Source organism: Heptranchias perlo, chromosome 21, assembly GCF_035084215.1.
Source record: "Heptranchias perlo isolate sHepPer1 chromosome 21, sHepPer1.hap1, whole genome shotgun sequence".
NCBI classification, from domain to species: domain Eukaryota; kingdom Metazoa; phylum Chordata; class Chondrichthyes; order Hexanchiformes; family Hexanchidae; genus Heptranchias; species Heptranchias perlo.
Window position 1 is genome coordinate 20,442,702 of NC_090345.1, and position 23,408 is coordinate 20,466,109.

The window sequence follows — 23,408 nt, forward strand, 5'->3', positions numbered from 1 at the left end:
TACGAAAAATGTATTTTACTTCATAGATTTTTTTAAAATAGAAATTTTCCAATATCTACCACTGAAAATATAACCCACTTGTATTTTTCATAAGGGAAAGGGAAATCAAACAACATACTGGCTAAAAAACAAAGAGGGATTCAACATGCCTTTACCAAGATTAGATTTCAATATGGAAGAAGATTTTAATGACTCATTGGAGCTAGGAATGGATTCATTGGAGGTAAAATACATCTTACATGGTTCAGAGTAGTTGCAAAATATTTTGAATTGAAGTATTTTAGTCACCATGTGTGGGGACAGTCATCCCTCATGAACTGCAGTAAAAAGTTTTATTCTAAAGAAAGTCTTGCACTTATATAACGCCTTTCATGACCTCCGGACGTCCCAAAGTGCTTTACAGCCAACAAAGTACTTTTGAAGTGTAATGTAGGAAACTGAAGTGCCAAGGACTCTCCACTGTAACATAGGGGCTGCTATTGTAATGGTGGGCAACCAATGTGCTGAAGTGCATTGAGGAACCACTGCCCGCTTAATCGGACGCAGACAACTGAGGCCTTTAACATGCGCAATGGGCTCATTGCAGCAAGTGAGGTTGGCTAGTGTAAAGGCTGCACACCATCAGTGCTGTGTAATTATTCAAATTAGGGAGATTGCCCATTATGCAACTGGTGGATCTTGGATGTGCTTTAGTTGCCCAGATCATGTTGGCACTAAAAGGAAGGCTCCTTCAAAACAAAATAAATTTCTCTGGCTGTCTTTTCCACTCCTTCTCAATTCTCCCTTCCCACTTTTACCCTTTCCTTACTTCTCTTTTCCCCATCTCCCTTCTATCCCTGCTGCCACCTCCTCCTTATCCAGCAAACCTCCTGGCACCCACCAGGCAGCCCGCAGCCACATGATTTCCCCCACCCCCCCCCCCCCACCCCCAACCCCAGTGCTTTCAAGGTGTCATCAACAACACACCGAGAGCACCAGAAATATTTAAATGAGCAAACCTTGTGTTGTCAGTTGAGCCCAGCTTGTTTGTGTGCAAATGCATAGAACGTCTGAACAACACTGGTACTAGCTGCACTGTCCAGGGACTGCATTATCGGCCCCATAGTTATGAACAATGACGGACAGGAACAGACCCGCTGGTCCATCCAACCTGTCCCACACAATTGTGATACCTTGTGTATCACAATATATACACTCCCCACCCCACCCAAAACCATGTGATGATCTGGGAGAGGTGAAAAAACAGATTAAAAAACCCAGGCCAATTAGGGAAAATAAATCTGGGAAATTCATCTCCAACCTCCTTACACGATCGGAACTAGTCCAGGAAATCACTCTGGCCCTGATAATTCTATGCAGTACCTACCTTTTGTACGAGGTGATCTCTGCCCCAGCCAGAAACAGGTCCATCTCTTGCTTGAAGGAATTTAGTGAATTCAGCTCGTCCACCGCACAAGCCGATAGCCTGTTCCACAGATCCACAATTCTCTGGGAAAAGAACCACCTCATACCGTCAAACCTAGTATCTGGCTTTATATAACTTGAGATTGTGACCCCTGGTCCTCCCTAACCTATCTTCTAGTTCTGATGAGGGATTCAAAACATCTTGTTTGTTCTCTCCACAGATGCTGCTTGACCTGCTGAGTTGCTATAATATGGCAGCTTGGCGTCCTGCTCCGCCTCCAAAATTTCTAGCCCCTCTGTTTTATGTATGAATAGTGTAGCATTGATGTTGTAGGGGGCGTATTTGATGCATTGTTTTTAATGCAGGTGAATAGATAATATTTGATCTTATTCTATCCTTATCCTGTAATATTTTGTTAAAGTTCTAACCTAATGTGACCATGTTTCAAATTGTAACATCACATGTAGAAGTATGAGGAGAACGAAACCGAACTAGGAGCGTTTGCAGCAACACAGTTACCAGAGAATTCTGCATCAAATCCTCCAGAAGACAAGGCCCCTTGGATGCAGTCTTGAGAAGAATACAGTGGAAGACAAAATCTTCTCATTGGCATAAGGCATTCTCAAAGATGACAACAAGAAGCTTGACACAAATATGCTAAAAACAGACCATCAGATTACCAAAAACCCACTTACAAATCAAATTATTAATAATGATGCAATAATCCTTGTCCTGAAGATTAAAAGCTTAGAAAAAAAGAATATATTTACTAGAAATTTATAATCAGCATTATATGTAATTATGAAAGCTATAATTACTAATGTTGCTAAGTAGACATATTCAATGATCTCGTATCTGTTTACAAAAGTAAAAATATAGAAAACCATTTACTTACAAATCTGACGTTTATTTATTATTTTCATGGCACAGGGATATTCAAAAGATAGACATTGTAAATGTATCCATGCTCGTAGAAACGCAACATTACTTTGATGATCGTTCACAAAGTGCATTGAAATGGGTATCTCCAAACAATATCTTTGTGGATATTTTTTAATATGAGAAAAAGAGGTAAAGAAATCAAAGTCAATTCTAGTTTGTCTCTGATTAGTACTTCATTTAAAAAAAAATTGTTCTTGGGATGTGGGTGATACTGGCAATGTGGTATTTATTGTCCATCTCTAGTTGCCTTGAGGGCATTAGGAAATAACCACATAATGTGGGACTAGAGGCAAGTGTAGGCCAGACAAGGTAGGAGTGGCAGGTTCCCTTCCCTGAGGGACATCAGTTAACCAGTTGAGTTTTATGACAAGCTTTCATGACTGGAAAAGGTATATAGTGGATTTACTACGATGGCCTCAGGAATGAGAGGATATATTTATGATGTGAGATTTGATAAACGAGGAATGTGCTCACCAGCGCAGAGAAGGTTAAAGGGCAATCTGCTAGAGACGTTCAAAGTTTTGAATGGTTGAAAAATAATTTCCACTGCTTGGTAAGTCAGCAACAAGGTGGCATTAAGATAGGATTAGTACAAAAATCATAGAGGGTGGTTAGCTGACATTTTTTCAGAGTTATTTCGAATATGGAATGTATTACCACCTGGCTACTGAAGCTGAGTCAATCACGGCATTTAAGAGGGAATGAGATAAACACTTTGTATGAACCTGTGATACTACTTCTATGACTGCTACTACTATTTTTACAATAAGAACTTGTATTTATATAGTGCTTTTAATGTAGAGAAACATCCCAAGGTGCTTCACAGAAGTGAAAGGAATAAATAAAGGCTGACCCAAAGAAGGAGGTACAAGGAGAGGTGACCAAAAGCTTTGTCAAATAGGTGTGTTTTAGGGAGAGTCTTAAAGGAGTAGAGGGAGGTAGAGAGGCAGGCGGTTTAGGAAGGAAATTCCAGAGGCTGAAGACATGACCGCCAAAGGTACGGAGAATGAATGGGAATGCACAAGAGGTTAGAATCAGTGGAATGGAGAGTTTAGAGAAGAGGGTGTATCACTGGAGGAGGAGGAGGAGAGAGGTATAGAGAGAAAAGGCCATGGAGGGATTTAAACATGCAGGTGAGAATTTTAAATTTGGGGGCTGGGAACTAATGTAGGTCAGAGAGCACAGAGGTGATAGGTGAAAGGGACTTCGTACAGGATTGGACATAGGCAGCATGGTTTCAGATGACATGCAGTTTATGGATGGTGAAGGATTGAAGGCCATCCAGGAGAGCTTTGGAATAGGAGTCTGGAAGTGGCAAAGACATGAATGAAGGTTTTAACAGCAGATGAGCTGAGGTAGGGACAAAGAAAGGTAATGTTACAGAGGTAGAAGTAGGAACTCTTTGTGATGAAGAGGATTTGGGGTTGGAACCTCAGTTCAGGGTCAAATAGGATACCAAGGTTGCGAACAGTCTGGTTCCGCCTGAGACAGCGGCCGGGGAAGGTGATGAAGTTGGTGGAAAGGATACAGAGTTTGTGGTGGGAGCAAAAGATAATGGCTTTCATCTTCCCAATTTTTAGCTGGAAGGAATTGCAGCTAAATGCACAACTAGATCAAAATGCGCAAAAGATGCTATTCGATCAGACATTCAGTCACATGTCTGACAATGCAGAACCCCCTCGTTACTGCACTGGAGTGTCACTTTCAATTATGTGCTCAAATCCTGGTGTCTGTTTGGGGGAGGGGGGATTATTGATTGTAACAATTGACTAACTCATTTATTATAGATGGGCATTAGCTGTCACAAGAACTTGCATTCATTCTGCACCGCTGTAATAATCATAGAACCAGGAGATGCAGCACAAAAAAATTTGATGTCCATAATAGTGAATGGGTTATTTGTATAATTGACAATTTTATTTCATTTGTTGAGTACGGTGTTGTATAATTTATTACTCAAATTATGTCTGAATATACCAGTTCCAGCAAAATATCACTATATCTTCATTTGATAAATTCACTGATACCAAGCAACCAACATAGAAGAGTTAAACTAAGTATATTTATTCAATAATTAATTGCTGATCATAACTCTAAAATATCTGTGCTTACTGATCCTGCTATTTGCTCAATTAATGTTCCATTACATCTAGCACATTCACTTATTAAAGTTGATAATACTGTGTGTTCTTTGTACTGATTTATATTTAGCTGTGATCAACAACCTCTGTCTCTAAGGTATTTTATTATATTAATAAAGTCTGATAAAAATTGCAATAGTCTGGTACAAGAATGAAATAAACTCACCACATCACAGCAAACCTCAGTTTGACAATCAGGTGAAACTTTAGATACTTCATAGAGTCTTGGAATTAGGAAGAACTGGAGCTGAAAGTTGTCTTCATAGGTTATTAGAGCGCCATCTGTTGGTCATCTACAAAAAGAAACACATTTAATAATTCAGCTAGATTTTGTTGTGAAAACTTAAAATTCTCAAGAATTTCTGTACGTAAACATGGATCAGACTTTCGGCCATCCAAAAGGACTGTATTAAATTTTCCATTCAATTCGAAAGTGACACTACTATTCACTTGACTCAGCTGGTAGCACTCTTATCTCTGAGTCAGAAGATTGAGAGTTCAAGCCCCATCCCACTACGACAAGCTCATAATCTCGGCTGAAAGTGCAATAGTGAGGGAGTGTTGTCATTTTGAATGTGATATTAAACTGAGCCCATTCTGCCTATTCAGGTGGATGTTGAAAATCCTGTGACACTTTTAGAAGAATCGTAGAGAGTTCTTCCAGTGTCCTGACCAACATTTTTTCCCTTACCAAGACGCATTATCTAATCATTCACTTCAGTGCTATTTGTGGAATCTTGCTCTGCGCAAATTAACAGCTATGTCTATCCACATAACAATTGTGAATGCACATTGCATTTTTAAATCTGTTTGGGGGTAATTTTGACTTTGTGTTAGTAGCCTGTTTTACATCTCTTCCGATTTTTATTTCCATTGAAGTCAATGGAATAATGACTCAGACAAAAGTCTATCTCTTAGCAAATCCATAAAAAAGTCATCTCACACTGCTGCACGTCATTACATGTTTATTGTTCCGTTCTCAAAGTAAACGTTTCGCAACAATGACACTTGACCGACTGAGTGGATCCCATTTCAGTTTGAAATTACAGCAATGAATCGATCACTCACTTCTTGACATTCACCCAATTTGCAAATGGAATGAGTCTTGAGGTTTTTGACTCAACGAAGAAATGACTGAATTGGGACCCATCTGGGGGCTCAGGCTGGGAACATGGCTTGGATTCCTGAAAAGGAGGCAATTTTGTTTTTGTAGAGATTTTGACTCCCAAACAAAGGGGGCCGAGCATGCGCCTCTGAGTTCTTGGTGGAGGAAGGTGGGGGAGGGAATTCAGACCCCCCCCCCCCCCCCCACTGCCAGACCTAGCTGCACTGCCATAGTTTGCAAACTCCTGGAGCTGGTGGTTGCCCTAGTTGTGCCCCTCGTGGTCCAGGAGTCCACCGTTGCCATGCTAATTAAGAGACCTCCCCCTAACCCCTTTTAAATTTGGCAGGCTCTGCACCAGAGATCCCCAGTGGGCATGATCCCGGCGTACAGGATCGCTGGTCCACACATTTTCAGGACTACTATGTTTATTTACTGTGTACTGTGGAAGGCATAAAGTAGGCTGGCTATCTGGAAAGCCAGAGTTTTACAAACATGTTTAATATAATCTACTGCAAACAACTTTTCACCATAAGCCTATTTGAGTTGCTCAACATTGTAAACAAAGTTATTGCTGGGTCACCTGCTGTGCCTAATAATCTGGATGTACTTATCATCTTAACAGCAGTAAATATAAAATTTGCTCTCCATACTGTAATCAATCTGCATTATTACCAGACAATTGCAAAATCTCTATGATGTTGCTGGCTTCATATATGCTAAGCGCCGTGTAAGGATACAGATAGTGCAATTGTAACTGTAAAACTGACCATGTATCACAATTAATTTCTTAATGCTTCCACCCTCAACCTTGTGTGTGATCCTTCGGATGAACTCAGCAATCTACAAAATTACATGCATATGCATGAGATGTTGAACAAGTAATAAACTCAACTGAAGGAGAAGCCTGAGCAGCTCTGAATTTAAACATTTTGCTCCCTCTTTGGCTCATTGGAATTTATTCAACATGAGCAGCCTGGCAGTGCCGGTGACACAGAATCTGTCTCCCAAGTAAATGGCTGTGGGTTTTGAGCTATTTGTTTTTGAGATCACTGCCAAATCTGAAAGCATATTCCATGAAAACCTAACCAGGCCACAACACAGGAGTGTCATGCTATGGCTGGCCATGCCAGCCTTGATTTTCCTGACCCCCCCCTCCCCCGCACCCCCCCCTGCTAGTTTTGTGGCAGATCTGTGGCAGACAGGGATGATAAATTGCTCGGGAATATGCATGGCTGTGTCCTGCTTCCTGTCCACTTTCCGATTGGCAGGCTCTGAGGTATAACATGTTCCAGGCCATATGTGGACAGGAACATGCTAATGATATTTCAATAAGTAAACACAACCTCTGCCATGTTTTTCACTATTTGGCCTCATTAAGCACTGGCTGTAGGGCAGTCTTTTAGCATTCTAAGGCCAGTGGAGAAACCCTTGAGGGTTTATTGGAAGAGGGGCTTGTACAAGTATTATCCGGGTCTGAAATTCTGGAAGTGATGGGGCGGGTCTCCTGACAGCCAGCCCTGAAGGATATTGATCCCATCCCAAATCAAGTGGCTGACAATGCACAGACCCATGATCCCAGCGGATGATTCCCTACTTTGCATGACATGGGAACCTTTTCCACTAGAGTTCCATCTCGGGCACTTGCCATGGTGGAGAGGCTGAGAATCCTAGTGCATTTCCCAGTTCCGGGGGTGTGAGGGTGGGGGAAGGTTGGAAGGCGTGCTTGGACCTGCTCCCACCCCTTGGTGAAAGGCACACGTCCAACAATGGAAAAAAAAATTGCAATTTCTTCTTCAGTGGTCCAGACCATAATCCTAGCCTGAACCCTCAGATGTGGCCCACTTCCCGGCTTTGGTGGTCTCACTGGATGTGTCACCGCTGATCCTACACTGGGTTCCCGAGGGCCAGGGATGCCGGAACTCCCAAAGTTGGGAGTCCCAGTCCCGCCCCCTCCTACCCAACATATCCTGGTCCTAGCTTAATTTCCGGGTCTTCCAGCACCATTCTGCTGGAGTTGCAATGAGAGTATCATTATTCTTTCCTAGAGTGGGACAAGGGTAATGCAATATTGCACCAACAAAGTACCTCAATATGCATCCTCTCCGCCATGCGCTGCCACATGATCCACCCTCTCCGCCATGCGCTGCCACATGATCCACCCTCTCCGCAATGTACTGTCACATGATCCACCATCTCCGCCATGTGCTGCCACATAATCCACAGTCTCCGCCATGAGCTGTCACATGATCCATCCTCTCCAATATGAGCTGCCACATGATCCACACCATCAGCCATGAGCTACCACATGATCCACACCCTCAGCCATGAGCTGCCACATGATCCACACCCTCAGCCATGAGCTGCCACATGATCCACACCCTCAGCCATGAGCTACCACATGATCCACACCTTCAGCCATGAGCTGCCACATGATCCATACCCTCAGCCATGAGCTGCCATATGATCCACACCATCAGCCATGCGCTCCCACATGATCCACCCTCTCCGCCATTCGTGGTCACAATCCACCCTCTCCGCCATGAGCTGTCACATGATCCACGCTCTCCGCCATGAGCTGTCACATGATCCATCCTCTCCAATATGAGCTGCCACATGATCCACACCATCAGCCATGAGCTACCACATGATCCACACCCTCAGCCATGAGCTACCACATGATCCACACCTTCAGCCATGAGCTGCCACATGATCCACACCCTCAGCCATGAGCTACCACATGATCCACACCATCAGCCATGAGCTACCACATGATCCACACCCTCAGCCATGAGCTGCCACATGATCCACACCCTCAGCCATGAGCTACCACATGATCCACACCTTCAGCCATGAGCTGCCACATGATCCATACCCTCAGCCATGAGCTGCCACATGATCCACACCCTCAGCTATGAGCTGCCACATGATCCACACCATCAGCCATGCGCTCCCACATGATCCACCCTCTCCGCCATTCGTGGTCACAATCCACCCTCTCCGCCATGCGTGATCACATGATCCACCCTCTCCACCTTGCACTGCCACATGTACACTCTCGATCTTTCTCTTCAGCAGCACCCACTTACTTTGCTTCAGATCTATCCTGGTCCCCGTTTCCATTTCCTCCTTCATCTTATTTGGCGCTTTAACAAAATCCTATTTTTCTTCCTTTCTTCCTTTTTCTTCCTTGGCAAGGACTGCAAAAGGATTCTGATAAAGGGCAACCCCTGAAACAGTGACTTGTCACTTCTCTCCTCAGATGCTGTCCCTGACTTGCTGAATGTTTCCAGCATTTTTTTTGCTGTTCCCTTGATATGCAGTATGGTATTCTCCATATTTACAATCCAAGATCCCTTAAATCTGAAATTCTTAATTTATGTATGAAGTTAAGTGAAGATCTGGAATTGTCCAAATGAACTCACGCATGATCCTGGAAAGCTATGATTGTCATAAACCTTAATTGTCCCAGTTTTTATATCATTTAATAAGATTAAAAATTCAAAGCATAATAGTACAGTACAAGACACACAATTTTTTTTTAATACAGAGGAATACACCATATTACTAACAAATCTGTATAAAGCCAGTAAAACAAGTAATATTCATGGAGCATTGAAAATGTTGTTGATAAGTTTTGAATACTTAATTTTGCCAACCATGTCTTCATCATATTTTGACATCATGTGATAAATTTCATCTTCATCCAAGACTATATTACAGAGTCGAAGAACAGATTGGAATTCAGGTAATGTGAGAAATCCAGTGCTGGTACAATCCAGTTTTTTACACACTCTGTCCAATGTTTTCCAGTTACCAGCTAACTACAGGAGAGAAAAAAAGGACAATGGAATCTTAGAAATAGATGGTGGATTCAATTTAGTGACCATGACACTCAATATTACCATATCAACAAAATTATCATCCAGTAAAATCAGCAATGCTTGAAATATATTAGTGCATATCCTCGCACTTGTACAACTGAATAAACCAATACCATCATCTTCAAGCTGGGATACATATCACCTTTATATGTTTCTAATTTCTATTTCCACTTCAAACACAGAAATTCAGTATTAAAGCTAGATAGGACATTATCATACATTTGTTAATATTCATTTTCTTCATTATAATATCTTTATTGAGGCCAATCATTTTGTCACTAAGACCTCACTCTCTAGAATTCTCCTCCAGCCCACTTTATTTTGCTGCCAGGAATGGACTGGCCATATGGGAAATCGGGAGATTTCCTGAGTGCCCCCATGAATGGTTTCATGTCTCTGTATATAATTAGCGCTCCTCCTTTTGCAGTGAGAATCCCGTGCCCTTTCAGGGAAGCTAGTCCGCCCTTGCTTGCTACTTATGCATCCTGCTTCAAAAGTCTCCTAAAAACCGATCCCTTCAAAAATGCCTTCAATCCCAGCCCCCTCCCCCAAATTCCTTCAATTCCTGCTCAGTGCCCAACCTCTTCATCTGCTCTGAGATTTTTGCCTACTTGAAGATCACTATACAATTGTTATGATGCACTACTGAATAAAATGAAGAATCAAAATTGCTGAAAAAGAAATTGAGCAACATCTGAGGGTTGTAATAGTAATTTGAAATAAAGACATAAAATGCTAGAAAAGGACAGCACATCAATCATGATCTGAAAGAGAAATATGTTTTGAAGAAGAGTCACACCAACAATATTAACAATTTTTTCATCACAAATGCTGATTGACCTTATTGGCATTTTTTTGTTTTTATTTCAGATCTCCAACATTTGCAGTTTTCCTTTTCATCTCTACAATAGTACCATTATATTTTTCTCTGAAGAGCAAAACATCTACAATGGCACAAGACCACTGCAGCTTCAGTTTAAATCAAGAGTAAACCATTTCTTTTTTTAAAGCCAACCTCAAGTAACCATTGGCTATGTGGATACATGCACCTGTAGTGAGACTCACGAAGACCAAGAAGGTTCCAGATTCAATCATCCATTTATGCTGAGTTGTCAGATTTCAGTTGGGCAGTAGAGGAACAACTACAATTGGCTGCTGCTTTTGCAAATGGGAGGGGACAAAATAAGATATCTCTTAAATCACAATTTAGCAACACCTAATAAAGTTCCTTTGTGTGGATGTAAAGTAGGGACAGGGTTGGGCTCAGCTATGTATCCCTCTCTCTCACGGTCAATAAATCTGCCAATACTCAGTGGAGAATAACCACTCGGTCAAAGTACTGGGAACCTCTACCGCCCAGAGAAAATACTCCTGTATTGTATTCAGGTGAGAAGAGGTAAAGGTATAAAACTCAGTAAAAAGAAGTTAGTGAAATAAAACAGTAACCTGGGAGGAAAGGTTTCTTAAGTCATATCCAATACAGTGATCACTAGAATATTGTACTGTCACTTTAAGATATAAAAGCAAACTTTACGGACAAAAGGTGTAACCAAGTAGTTAGATTAGTTTTTACAACACACTGATCACAGGTATGTTCATTCATTCATGCACCATAAATGAATGTTCCAAATTATCTTCAGTTTCACAAATCAGGGAATAAATGTAACCAATACATGAACCTGCCTTTTGGGGAAGTGGTTGGCTTCTGCTCACCTGCTCCTCCAATTTTGATTTTATTGCTGCGATCATAAACACGCTATGGCTAAAAGTGCAAGTGTGAAAAACTATCCTGCACCTTTCTATTCCATGGCATGACACATTAGTTCAGTCTCAAACACTTGATCAGAGTGATGAACCTATCGGCTAGATATGACAGTCTTCTTGTATTTGGACTGTTGGCCAGTGTTCTGTAGGAATTAGTGATTAAAACTACATGGCTTCAACTCCAAGTAGATTGCAGCTTGAACCTGCCACTTGCTGTTACAAATGTTTTGCTTGGCACCAGGTAAAGTACAATATTGGCTACAAAGTCTAGAGAAGGATTCTGCTAATCCTTCTATTACCTTTCTTCGAAGTTTCTCTGTGATAGCGCTCAGACCTTTATGCATGGATTCTGTGTACATTGTGAACTCTGGTTGTTGTTGTTTTTGGGTTAGAGTCTTTAAATTGTCAAATCTGAGTGATCTCCTTCGATCTTCAAATGGCTGCAGAAACTCAACATAAGAAATCCTAAACAAAATATATGTAAATATTTTAAAGAAAATTCATCTCTAAATTATAACTGCATAAGCTTAAAGTTTATTTTTGACTATGGTCTGAAATTGATTCCATTTCACTTAGGTTTAGAAAGGCTATAGAGCGATAACACTTTATATCACATGTAATCTGAGATGCAGTGGGTTATTTGCAGTTGCTGATTTTGTAATCAATTAACCACCACAAGTAATTTTATATGTAAAATTGACTCTTTATGATAAGAATGCTACAAACAAAACTGGGTGTGGTAGATATGGGAAATAATTCAACCCATGATATTAGGAGGCGTATAATCCGCTCACCCTTCAGAGTTGTGAGATGTGCTCAGCAGGCTACAAAAAGCAGTTAGGCTGACTATTGGGATGGTCTGGCTCTCCATTCCATTTGACCTGGCAAAATGTAAATCTGGCTTCCAGTGTCAGCCACCAATGCTAAGAAAACATTCCCAGTTCACTCAGACATGCTGTATAATATACGCTGAACACGAACCAAGAGAAAGGTGGGCTGCTCCTGATGCTGCGGTTTAACAAACACCTGCAGGAAAACTGATGTGTTTTTCTAGAACTTTTTGAACTTTTATTTTTGCGGAGCAATGCATTCTAAACCTTGCATGCAATAAAACCATGCATCTGTTTATTTTACCTCCCCCTCACCCATCTCTGTAGCTACAAAGGTTGGGGATAAATCTTAAAAATTTGACTCAAATATCTGTGGATTTCTGGTGGTCCCTGATAACATCGTTCTAATGTCACAAAAAAGGATGACATTGCCTCAATTGCATATTTTTAACAATTTGTCTTTGACAAGAAAGCAAATTAAATTTTTGTAGTTATTAGCATTTCATCCATTTGCCTCACCATTTTTATCTTACCTCCCTTCTAGATCAGCACATGGCAAGCATCAGGCTCCAGTCCCTTCCTGTGGAGAAGTGCTTACATTCTACTGACTCTCTGGAACCCCCTCCTCAATCAGTACTATAGCCAAAGTCATAAATTTGCTAAATGTGAACTTGTGCCTGTAAACTCACATCCTACTGCTCCACAGGATAATACGTTAGTGCATCAAGGCCGTCCCTTAATATTAGCTTATTGATGACTGTACTTCTTTTGTGGGTCTTTATTAGAACTCCGTATAAATACAATCTGAACGTAATGGTGTAAACCAGGTAAGGAAATCCATTTTGAAAAAGACAACCGGACACTAACTAACCGGTTCTTTCCATGGTCAAACTTGCTGGTGATCATCTCACAGGTCTGATCATTCAGTGCCACGCATAGGTCCATGAGGATGTCTTTGAACTCCTCTTTGCTAACAAAGCCAGTATTAAATTGGTCCAACTCACGAAAGTTTGTCCAAAGGTCATCCAGCAAGAGCTGAACCTAGGATAAGATAGCAGCTTCGTAATCAAGAAGAGTGGAAACTTGTGATAAGACAACCAGCTGTTTTGCTTCACATACAAATGCTGGGGAAGAATCTTTGAAATCTGAGTGAATGTTAGATTGAGCAGTGTTTCTTTTAAAAAATGGTTTATTTTTGGTTTCTACCTATTTTTACCTAACTACTTGTAATCAAAAGAGAATTAGTTTGATGACATCACTGATGGGTTTCATACACCTGTGAACTTCCACTGTCCTGCCTTCCAATCAATTTATCTCATAAGCCTATAGTGAATCATGTGGTATCTCAGCTGAAACTATAAAAATTACAAATGGAATGACATTTTGATTTAAATATTGAACACATATTCTATCATTGCAGACTCAACTTAGGAACTTCTCAACAAAGAACTAGGTCTACATGGACATGCTTAAAAAACAGAATTATGTTTTCATATATTAGCTATTTGAGATCCACAATGATTTCTACCTCAAATCTTCCAGGAACTCTCCCTGCTGCTCCACTAATCTGTCACCTACTAGGCTAACTACATTATTTAGTCTGTGGTTGGAAATTTGATATAAATATATACAAAGGCATGAGCATTCTATCAACCATTATCGTCACACAAAATAACCGTACAACACATGAATTAATTTATCTCACATGCACTAACTTTTATGACATATTTCACTTAACAAGGGCCAGAAGAAAACCACGTTTCCGTAAATTATTTATTGCAAAACTTGCTGATCTGGAAAAACAGAACTAAGCAAATTCTTACAACACTTCTTAACATTCCTCATCAACATAGTAAACAATGCATCATAACACATTTCATTAAAATGCCATAAAAAGCAAAAGCTAACGGGAAGTGACTTCAAAGATATAATCTAATTAAAGGGTTCAGATGACGCTCGGGGAGAGCAAGAGTTTTATTTCTGTGGTGCATTCACGGTCAGCTGAGCTGCTCATTTGTTTTTGGGCTTTGATTTTTACTCCGAGGGATCCAAAACTCTGTACATTTCTAGAGTCAAAAAAGAGACTATGGGAATAGGGACCAACCATAAAGAATGTAAACTACGGTGAGGGAGGAGTTTATGAGAAAAGGAGAAATTTTGCAGAAATGTACATAGGCTATTTTCAGTAGTTTGGTTTGGGCCAATATGGCAGTGGTGCCAACTCTGAATGAAAAATGTGTGAGGTAGGGCCTGTTTTCAAGCAAGGAACAGAAAATAGTGAGAATAGTCACAGGGGTAGATTTTAATTATCGGGCAGCCAACCAGAGAAGAGCGCTGGCCTGACAGCGCTGACCACAGGCCCAGTCCATTTTGAGGACCTCATTAAAATCAGCCCGCCAGCTCTGGGCCGGAAGAAGGTAGGTCCCTGGAGTGGGGGTTCCGATCTCGGGAGGGGGAGGACCTGGTGTGGTAGCGTCTCAGGCTGGATTTGTGGGGCTTGGAGGAGAACTCTTACCTCACAGAAATACAGTCAAATTTACCTGTGGGTTTTTCTTCGGATGGACTGCCCGTAAATGCTGAGAGGAGCATGCACTGTGCACACTCCGCTCAATACTGTCCTAAAATGGCAATTGGGGTCCTATTTATGTCATAGGACTTTGATTTACATTTTAAATGGGCCTGCTGCCCGACTCAGGAGGGTGTTCCAGCCATCCAGTGGTAGACCCAGATGATGATTGCAGCGGCCACAGCCATGGAGGGAACAGGGCGATGCCATTCCCCACCATTTTTAGGGTGCTACTGCCCCGTTTCTGCTAGGTGGGAGGCTTCAACATCTACCCCACTGTATCAGTCTGGGAAGTTCCAGGGAGAGGACATACTTAGACAGCATATGAGATCAGCTACAAGTAAATAAAAAGTTGTATTTGAGATCCAAATTAATTATTTTCCAGGGTGGAAGGTTATGAGGTGAGAAGGTTGGACAAGTATACAATTGGCATCAAAGGAGGGGATCAAAGATTGTACTTTTTGGCATACAAAATTTATGGACAGCTCTATATTTCGGTCATGTGCAATAATATTTGCATTTAAATAGGTCTTTTTAAAATATCCCAGTGCACTTTACACAATGAATTTCTATTGAGGTGCAATAATTGTGGAGTGTGGACAACTGTGGTAGAGAATTTGCACCAGCAATATTCCACAAACAGCAATGGAATGAATAACCGATTAATCTGTTTTGTGTTGATTTGAGCAAGTCACGTTGGCCACAACACCAGGAGAAACTCCCCACTCTTCTTTGACTAGAATAGTGCCATAGGATATCTTACTTCTACCTAGAACAGCTGTCAGAACAGAGAGATAGGACCATGGCTTCGCATCTCATTGCCACTTCCATCAATGCACACTCTTCTAATATTGCATTATTGTCAGCTTTGTGAGCTTAAATCTTTGAGCAGGGCTGCTCGAACCCACAACCTTCTGGCCTAGGGGTGAAAATGCTGCCAACTGACACTGGAGGGAGAGGGAGATGAAATGCAAACTCCGATTTTAAGCTAAAAGTGATGCTTCATTATGATAAGACAGATGTAGTTAAATAAACAATATAAAATGGATACTTCACCCTGATTTGTGCTGTATCCATTTTGTCCTACGTCCTACGCTGAATCTGAGCTAAATAAATATCTAATGTACTTGATAAATAAAAATGCTGCGCGCAGATTTAACACTGACTATGAATGTAATGTAAATTTCTTAACTGAATTATTACTCAACCTTAGCTTGCAGATTATCCTCAATGATCTCCATGTCACAGTTCAGCTTTCTAGATCGAATTAGAAAGTCACTGTCACCTTTAACTGGTGGACATATCTTTGCATTTGGGAAACAAGCTGATTTAGATGAGAATCCAAAGTGTCGAACAAATTCATAGAAATCCAAAGTGTTATTCTGACTGGTAATTAAAGTGCTCCAGAGTTTTCTGACTTCATCTCTAGAGATTGGTGGGTGAATGTCAAACCTATGTAAAGCAATGAATACTTTGTAAGCAATTTACTGAACAAAAAACTGTTGTGACTGTGAAATGTGCAATTCTATTAATTCCAACAAGAAAAGCAGGAAAAGTTTCCATAACTGTTTCAGTAGCTGGTACACTGACTCAGGAGAAAGTCGTTTTGTATTCATTTTATCTAGTTTATTAAAATCTTGTTCCACCACTTGGTATTGTTTCTTCAAGAGATCCTGTATAATTTTAGAGACCTATAATGAAAGAAAAGATTTAGAAGTGTTGGTGAAATAAAGTGGTAAAATAATGTTACAATTTGAGTTACCTCCCAATGCTCCTTATTCATACTCTGCTAAAATCAACTTCCATAGGCAAGCCTGCATTTCTTATGAACCTATACTTAATCTTATGCTGTAAATATTGAGATTGGCATTGCCACAGAAAAAGCACCCATCTAGTGTGCATCAGAAATAATACAGTCTGTACAGTCTATGCTCAACATTTCTTCAAACTGACAGAAAACATCGTGCAGCCAGACTCTGTAGTTTAGGCTAAAATTGAATGATTTGTGTTTATTAAGAAGTAAAACTACAAAAGCAAAAGTAGATCAGCAGATTAAGATATCAATACTTCACTTAGCTTTATCTTATCAGTTCTTTTCAATAACTTTCAACCATACAGTCAATTTTCTACATGTGCACTCCCAGCATAAAGCCTCATCCAAGGGTGCATACTGGGAAATTGTGAGCATAGTCCCCACAATTTTCCATCCATTAATTGCTTATGGAGCTCATCTAGCTAATAAAAAGGACTTGGATACTGGCCATACTGGATGGGTTACCACTCATTATAAACTTGTCGAATAAGCTCTGAATCCATCCAAGTCCTTCTGTCTATTGTCTAAAGAAGATAATGGGACAGAACTCGCTCCCGAAATAACGGAGGAGCTCAACAGCGCTGCCAGTTTTTAGTGGTGAATCGAAAGAGCAAGCTCCCATGTTTGCACATGCGCAATAAAACACTAAAATCGTGAATGTGCTCCAAGTGGTGAGCGGGCAATATGACAGCTTTGAATTAAAGGGCCATCGCACACTGCAATCAGGGAAATCATTGATAAAGTGTAAACTTGTTCATCTGCCCAGCTGGAAAACAACTAATTACGCCACCAAACAGGTACGCTTAAAAATACCAGGTCGAAACTAACTTTTAACAGCGCGGATAGTCTTAATGACTGCCAAACAACCAAAAATTAACTTTTAAAAATGTAAAGTCTCATATTACTCCTTATTTTAATAGTAATTTTTGGTCATTAAAAAAACATTCTTTTAAATTAAAACATTTTTTAAAAATTTTTTTACTTTTCCCTTCTGTCTCCTTAATTTAAATGATGTGGAGATGCCGGTGATGGACTGGGGTTGACAATTGTAAACAATTTTACAACACCAAGTTATAGTCCAGCAATTTTATTTTAAATTCACAAGCTTTCGGAGGCTTCCTCCTTCGTCAGGTGAACGATGTGAAAAACTATCTTTTTCACATCGTTCACCTGACGAAGGAGGAAACCTCCGAAAGCTTGTGAATTTAAAATAAAATTGCTGGACTATAACTTGGTGTTGTAAAATTGTTTACAATCCTTAATTTAACTATTTCTTTGGCTTTTTATATAAAAATATATACTTTTTTATTTACAATAATATCCAGAATAACTAACTTTAAATGAATGAAGTCTCCTGGCCTGCTTCAGCAATGACGCCTGAACCTGTGGGCATGACGTCTCTTCCTGTCAGATTTTGTGGGCGTGTTTTCTATTCGCACAGATTTCTTCCATGCTCGTCAACTCATGGTGCTTAGAGGCTGAGTTGATAGCGCACAATTTTTTAAAAGTTCAAAATCAAGCAAGTTGACGCCACAGAGCCCGCAGTAAGTACATTCGTTAATTTAATTCGCAGGAGCTGCGGCGAGCATTGCCTTGCCGCTCTGCGCGAGTTCTGGCCCAATATAAAACTGGCACAGTTCATCAAATACAAACATTTCAAATAGAAAATGATAGCTATAAATTCTACCTGATCTGTTGTTCTTCCCAAGCTATGTTCTTTGTTTGTTGGATGTTCTTTGCTGAGGTTTGTCATCATAGACTTGTCACCCAAAAGACTCTTTGCACCTTTGCTATTAAGCAACCAATACAAATGTCACTTATTACTTGATTTGTGACTGAATTTAAAAAGTTAGTGATAATCATATTCAGTTATACAATATTTTCAACATAGGAATTGATAAAATATTACTGTTTATCATCTTTTATTTCTTTCCCACCAATTTTTATCCTTTCCTGTGACCATTAGCTCTTTGCCAATGGTGCCAGTCGCCATTTGGGACCTCATGCAAAAGGCTGTTCTTCAAGTTTGAGCCCAAAGTTAGTGTTGGCAGACAGTAGGGAGCATCCTTACCTGATAGTCACGCTCATGCACTTGCATCAAAGGTTGCTGGATAGCAGTCAGGAGTGGGAAACCTTAATAATTTTCCCCTCCCAACCCAGGGTTGTTAAGGCTGATTGTAGCAGACCTACCATCACTCAGGCTGAAATTAGATAATTCAGTACAGACTGGGGATTAAACCTGGGATTTCCAGGTCTTGCAGCTACCCAGTACCTTAACCGTCTTTTTTTTTTATTCGTTCATGGGATGTGGGCGTCGCTGGCAAGGCCAGCATTTATTGCCCATCCCTAATTGCCCCTGAGAAGGTGGTGGTGAGCCGCCTTCTTGAACCGCTGCAGTCCGTGTGGTGAAGGTTCTCCCACAGTGCTGTTAGGAAGGGAGTTCCAGGATTTTGACCCAGCGATGATGAAGGAACGGCGATATATTTCCAAGTTGGGATGGTGTGTGACTTGGAGGGGAACGTGCAGGTGGTGTTGTTCCCATGTGCCTGCTACTCTTGTCCTTCTAGGTGGTAGAGGTCGCGGGTTTCAGAGGTGCTGTCGAAATCTGAGCTATCAGCAAAGTTCGCTAAGTGCACAATTCTGGTCTCCATATTATTAATAGGATATAGAGGCACTGGAGAGGGTGCAAAAAAGATTCACGAGGATGATATCAGAACCATGGGGTTATACTTACCAGAAAAAGTTGAACAGGCTGGGGCTCTTTTCTCTAGAAAACAGAAGGCTGGGAGGTGACTTGATAGAGTAATGAAAGAGTTTGATAAGATAGATGTAGAGAAGATATTTCCACTTGGGGGGGGGGAGAACAAAACTAGGGACCATAAATATAAGATAGTCACTAACAAATCCAATAGGGAATTCAGGGAAACTTCTTCACCCAGAGAGTGGTAAGAATGTGGAACTCGCTACCACAAGGAGTAGTTGAGGCAAATAGCATTGAAGCATTTAAGGGGAAGCTAGATAAGCACATGAGGGAGAAGGGAATAGAAGGATATGTTGATAGGGTTGGATGAAGAGGGGTGGGAGGAGGTTTGTGTGGAGCATAAACATCGGCATAGACCAGTTGGGCCAAATGGCCAGTTTCTGTGCTGTAGTTTCTATGTAACTATGTAACTATGCTTCTTTAACATGGACTATTCAAAGTAGAATTCATACAATGGGAACAGTAAAATACCAAAGGAAAGACCGAATAACACATGAGTGGTGAAGTCATCAGTGAGTTATGATAGCCTTCAAAATGAGTTAAATAAATTATGTTTTATGAGTGATCACTCTCATATCACCCTACATATTTATCACTATCAACAAAATAGTGACAACTGTATGGGACAAAATTCCACTCTTACTTCTTCAGCTTAGTACAAAAAACTGTAAGTTTGACTCTACATAATGTGCCACAATATGAATCAACTCCTCTGCAGTCTCACGTGGAGTATTTTATAACACACTCAACTGTGATTCCATGAGTTTATCACATCTAAAATATGAAACCATATGTTGTGTAACCTACTGCATCTAGTTTTAATGATGAGAATGCGTCTTTTAGATCTTTAATGTGTGAGAGTGGTAACAATTAAAATGCACATCTAGACTGATTTCTGTATCTACCAACTTCTCTGCAGTACGGCAAGTCGGTACTACAGTGTAGCCATCATATTATGGGAGGTGACTCATTACATTTGAAAGAAAAATCTGGTGACATTTAGTGAAATTTATGGAACATTTTTCCCTGAGACACGTATATAGATGATCCATATGTTAACAATCATAACAAGATTATAAGGCATTTGAACAATGGTTACATTAATTCAATAAACCAGCAATGCAAAAATTAAGACATTATTCAAAACAATCTAATTCTGATTTTATACTGTATTTCTTTTTAATTTAGATCCTGTAGACTACAATGGATTTTATGGAATGCTGAAATTCAGTGAATTTTACAGATCTGTGGACATCCACCAGTCTGTGCTATATACAACCACATATATATACATTTATAAACCTAATTGTCACAGGGCTGCCTTGTTATTAGAGATACACTAATCATGGTTTATATTAAAAATGTGCCAGGGCTCAATATTCCATCCACATTTATATTCTCTATTGTTTTAGTAAGACATTTTGGAAAAAAGTTTTTTTCACTAATTCTCAGTCAAAACAAAGTAAGTCAATCATAATTAAGTCAATCAACATTTTAAAGTATTGTAAAATAGAAGTTAGTAATAATTTTACTGAGTTGGACTTTCACTAAACCACACTGCAGTAGCACTATCTTGTTTATAATACTGCTCCTCGATTCTCAATTTGTCATCTAAGGTAAAAAGTAAAACTTAAAATCAATAACAAGCAGCAGTATTCATATTGATGAATTTTTACTTCTTGGTTACACAACATGGCTATCAACTTCCCAGCATTGGATTATTTTTCAGCCAAAATGGTGTAAGGGCTTCTCATCTGCACAGCTAGTAGAATAAAATCTGCACTGGGAGAACTTGAAGCCAGCTAATTGCTAAAAAAAATGGACAGCCTTGCCAATTCAGAGCAAGGCGGGTCATTTTGGAAGAATTGACTGGTGGCTGTTAGGAACTACATTGTCTGAGGGTGTTCTCTATCATTGTTCTTTTCAACTCAAAAATGTCTCATCATACGCCATGGTCTCAAAATGGCTCCATCTGACCTACTCCCCAGCAGCACAATACAGCGAAGACCTACTTACCAGCTGTCAAACATGGACATGAATTCAAGGTATTTTACATTGCCTCGAGCATCAAGTGGTATCCTGTCCTTCAGATAACTCAGTTCTTCATCAGACATGTTAATGCCAAACCTTGCAGGATAGACAAAAATCAGATAATATCCATAACCCTGCATTATTGATATAACTTTACCCTGTTTACAAAAAAGATAATTTCAGTAGAATACTGCAAACAATGTTAAGTGTTTACAAGTATAATGTGCTACTGTCTAGCGCAGAAATTCAGCTGCAATAGGATTATTTCTCCTACCCGTAGGCTAAGAAAATATCAAAATAATTAGCTCACCCTCTGTTGGTCTATTCTACAACATTTCAGAACAGTTTGGCTGACACATAAAATTATTTTTTTGTTTCAACATAATGTGGAAAGTATGTGCTGAAATCGTTAGCATGCTGAAAAAATGTTTCCGTCCCTAGTATGGGAATCTCATTAAATATCAGCCCAGAATTCAAAAAATATATATACTTTTGAGGGCTAATTTTTCTGTGGGAAACATCTCCAATCCTCTCAGGAATGTCCCCTTTTGTCACTGAGCCCAACCACATTACCCCACGGCCAGCTGGTACTGTGATTCAATCAAAGGAGAAGAAGTAGAGAAGTTCTCCTGATGATGCAAAAAACAATTTAACAAACTGGATTTCTCCACAACACGTGGTTTTAAAATGACATTTTATGGCATGGTCATTTTGTTTAAAACCAATTTCAAAGAAGGTATTATTTTCCTTAAAGCTCCTACACAATTTTTTTTTGTTAAACCTTTATCATTTGAACTTTGAAATCATTCTGAATGTAATTTCGATCAGCAAAATGGCACTAGTGATTATAATGAGAGCTTGTGCCTAATTGAAGCAAATTGCTGGTATCAGAAATTGTACGTGCAATATTGAAGTTTTTAACCCAGAAATTTCCTTGGAATCAATTCGTGTTTTAGGAAAAAACAACCAAATATGGTGGGAATATTTTATTTTGAACTGTTTTATTATATTGTTATTACAATGATGTCTATTATCCACATACTCAGTGGCTTCTTTACTGCTTGATGCCTTTATTTCTGACTTCTTCTTACAAACAAGCTCAAGACCCTGTTTCTCAGTGACAGTTCGAACTGTTGTGTAGTTAACAAAAGATGCAGCTGACCTTACATTTCAGTTATTTAACAGTACATTTTTAGGTTTTTGTAAATCTGCTAATCATACCAATATTGTTACATCTGCCTTCCTTTTAAAAAAAAGTACTACCCCCTACATATCTGTGTGACCTTTATGTTTTCCAAATTGCCTGCCCTATGGACTCTTTGAATGAGACTGCAATTATTGAATTCATGGCTATTATTTTATTCTGTTGGCTTGTGTGCACTACAAATTGGTTTGAGTCTATCCAGATTGATTTTACCTAAGACTGTTAAGCTGTCTCTCTGTCTTGTGCAGGGATTTTCAATTATTATCAGGTGTAAATCTGTAACAAGTAGTTTGCCTGCCCAATAACTGTGCGTGAATCGGAACTATTTATTTGCTTTAAGTTGCCTTGCTCAGGTGTATGCAAAATGGAATTTGCAATATTGTGATAACCAACGGATTTCACCATTGCATGTGTAGACCCCTTTCCACGAACCTTGTCACTACCATTAGTTCAAAAAGAAATTCTGCATTATTAAATATGTTATTGGCAACCTAATATTACAGATGGTTGACTGTATTGCCAATAATCTTATAAAGACTGTAAATCATCCATGAGAGAATGTAAAAATTTACCTGCTTTTTAGGATTGCCCAGAAAGCTTGTTGGCTGATCAAATCTAGTTTCTGGTTGTCAATTTTACTGCAAAGCAAGATAATACCAAAATGTTATCTGTTTGTAATGGTACATGTTGTATATGTTTATAATGGCACATGTAATGTACGTGAAATTGTGCAGATTTATGATGTCATGTTGCTTAGCTGGTAACGGTCTCACCTCTGAGTCAGAAGGTTGTAATCTGGACTGACACTTCATTGCAGTATTGACAGACTGACAAGAGTGCTGCATTGTCAGAGGTTCCATATGTTGGATGAAATGTTAAATTAACCTCTGTATGCCTGTTCAAGTGGATGTAAAAGATCCTATGACACTATTCATAGAAGTGCAGGGAGTTTCCTGCTGTCCTGG

The 23,408-nt window shown here is 39.8% G+C and overlaps 2 protein-coding genes across 2 annotated transcripts in view; one reads left to right on the forward strand and one right to left on the reverse strand.

The window, feature by feature from the left end:
• Positions 1–2,114, forward strand: part of gucy2g (guanylate cyclase 2g) — a 57,099-nt gene extending 54,985 nt beyond the window's left edge. Inside the window, exons 21-22 of the mRNA XM_068002810.1 lie at positions 95–223; positions 1,873–2,114. Coding sequence (XP_067858911.1) covers positions 95–223; positions 1,873–1,980 — 237 coding nt within the window. The 3' untranslated portion in view covers positions 1,981–2,114. The remainder of the gene's footprint in view (positions 1–94; positions 224–1,872) is intronic.
• A 6,996-nt stretch (positions 2,115–9,110) lies between these two features.
• The window catches only part of LOC137340029 (EF-hand calcium-binding domain-containing protein 6-like), a 33,582-nt gene continuing 19,284 nt past the window's right edge, over positions 9,111–23,408 (reverse strand). The window contains exons 10-17 of the mRNA XM_068002234.1: positions 23,016–23,081; positions 21,225–21,335; positions 18,135–18,237; positions 16,201–16,325; positions 15,843–16,086; positions 12,940–13,109; positions 11,538–11,703; positions 9,111–9,414 (exon numbers count right to left, since the gene is read on the reverse strand). Coding sequence (XP_067858335.1) covers positions 9,196–9,414; positions 11,538–11,703; positions 12,940–13,109; positions 15,843–16,086; positions 16,201–16,325; positions 18,135–18,237; positions 21,225–21,335; positions 23,016–23,081 — 1,204 coding nt within the window. The 3' untranslated portion in view covers positions 9,111–9,195. The remainder of the gene's footprint in view (positions 9,415–11,537; positions 11,704–12,939; positions 13,110–15,842; positions 16,087–16,200; positions 16,326–18,134; positions 18,238–21,224; positions 21,336–23,015; positions 23,082–23,408) is intronic.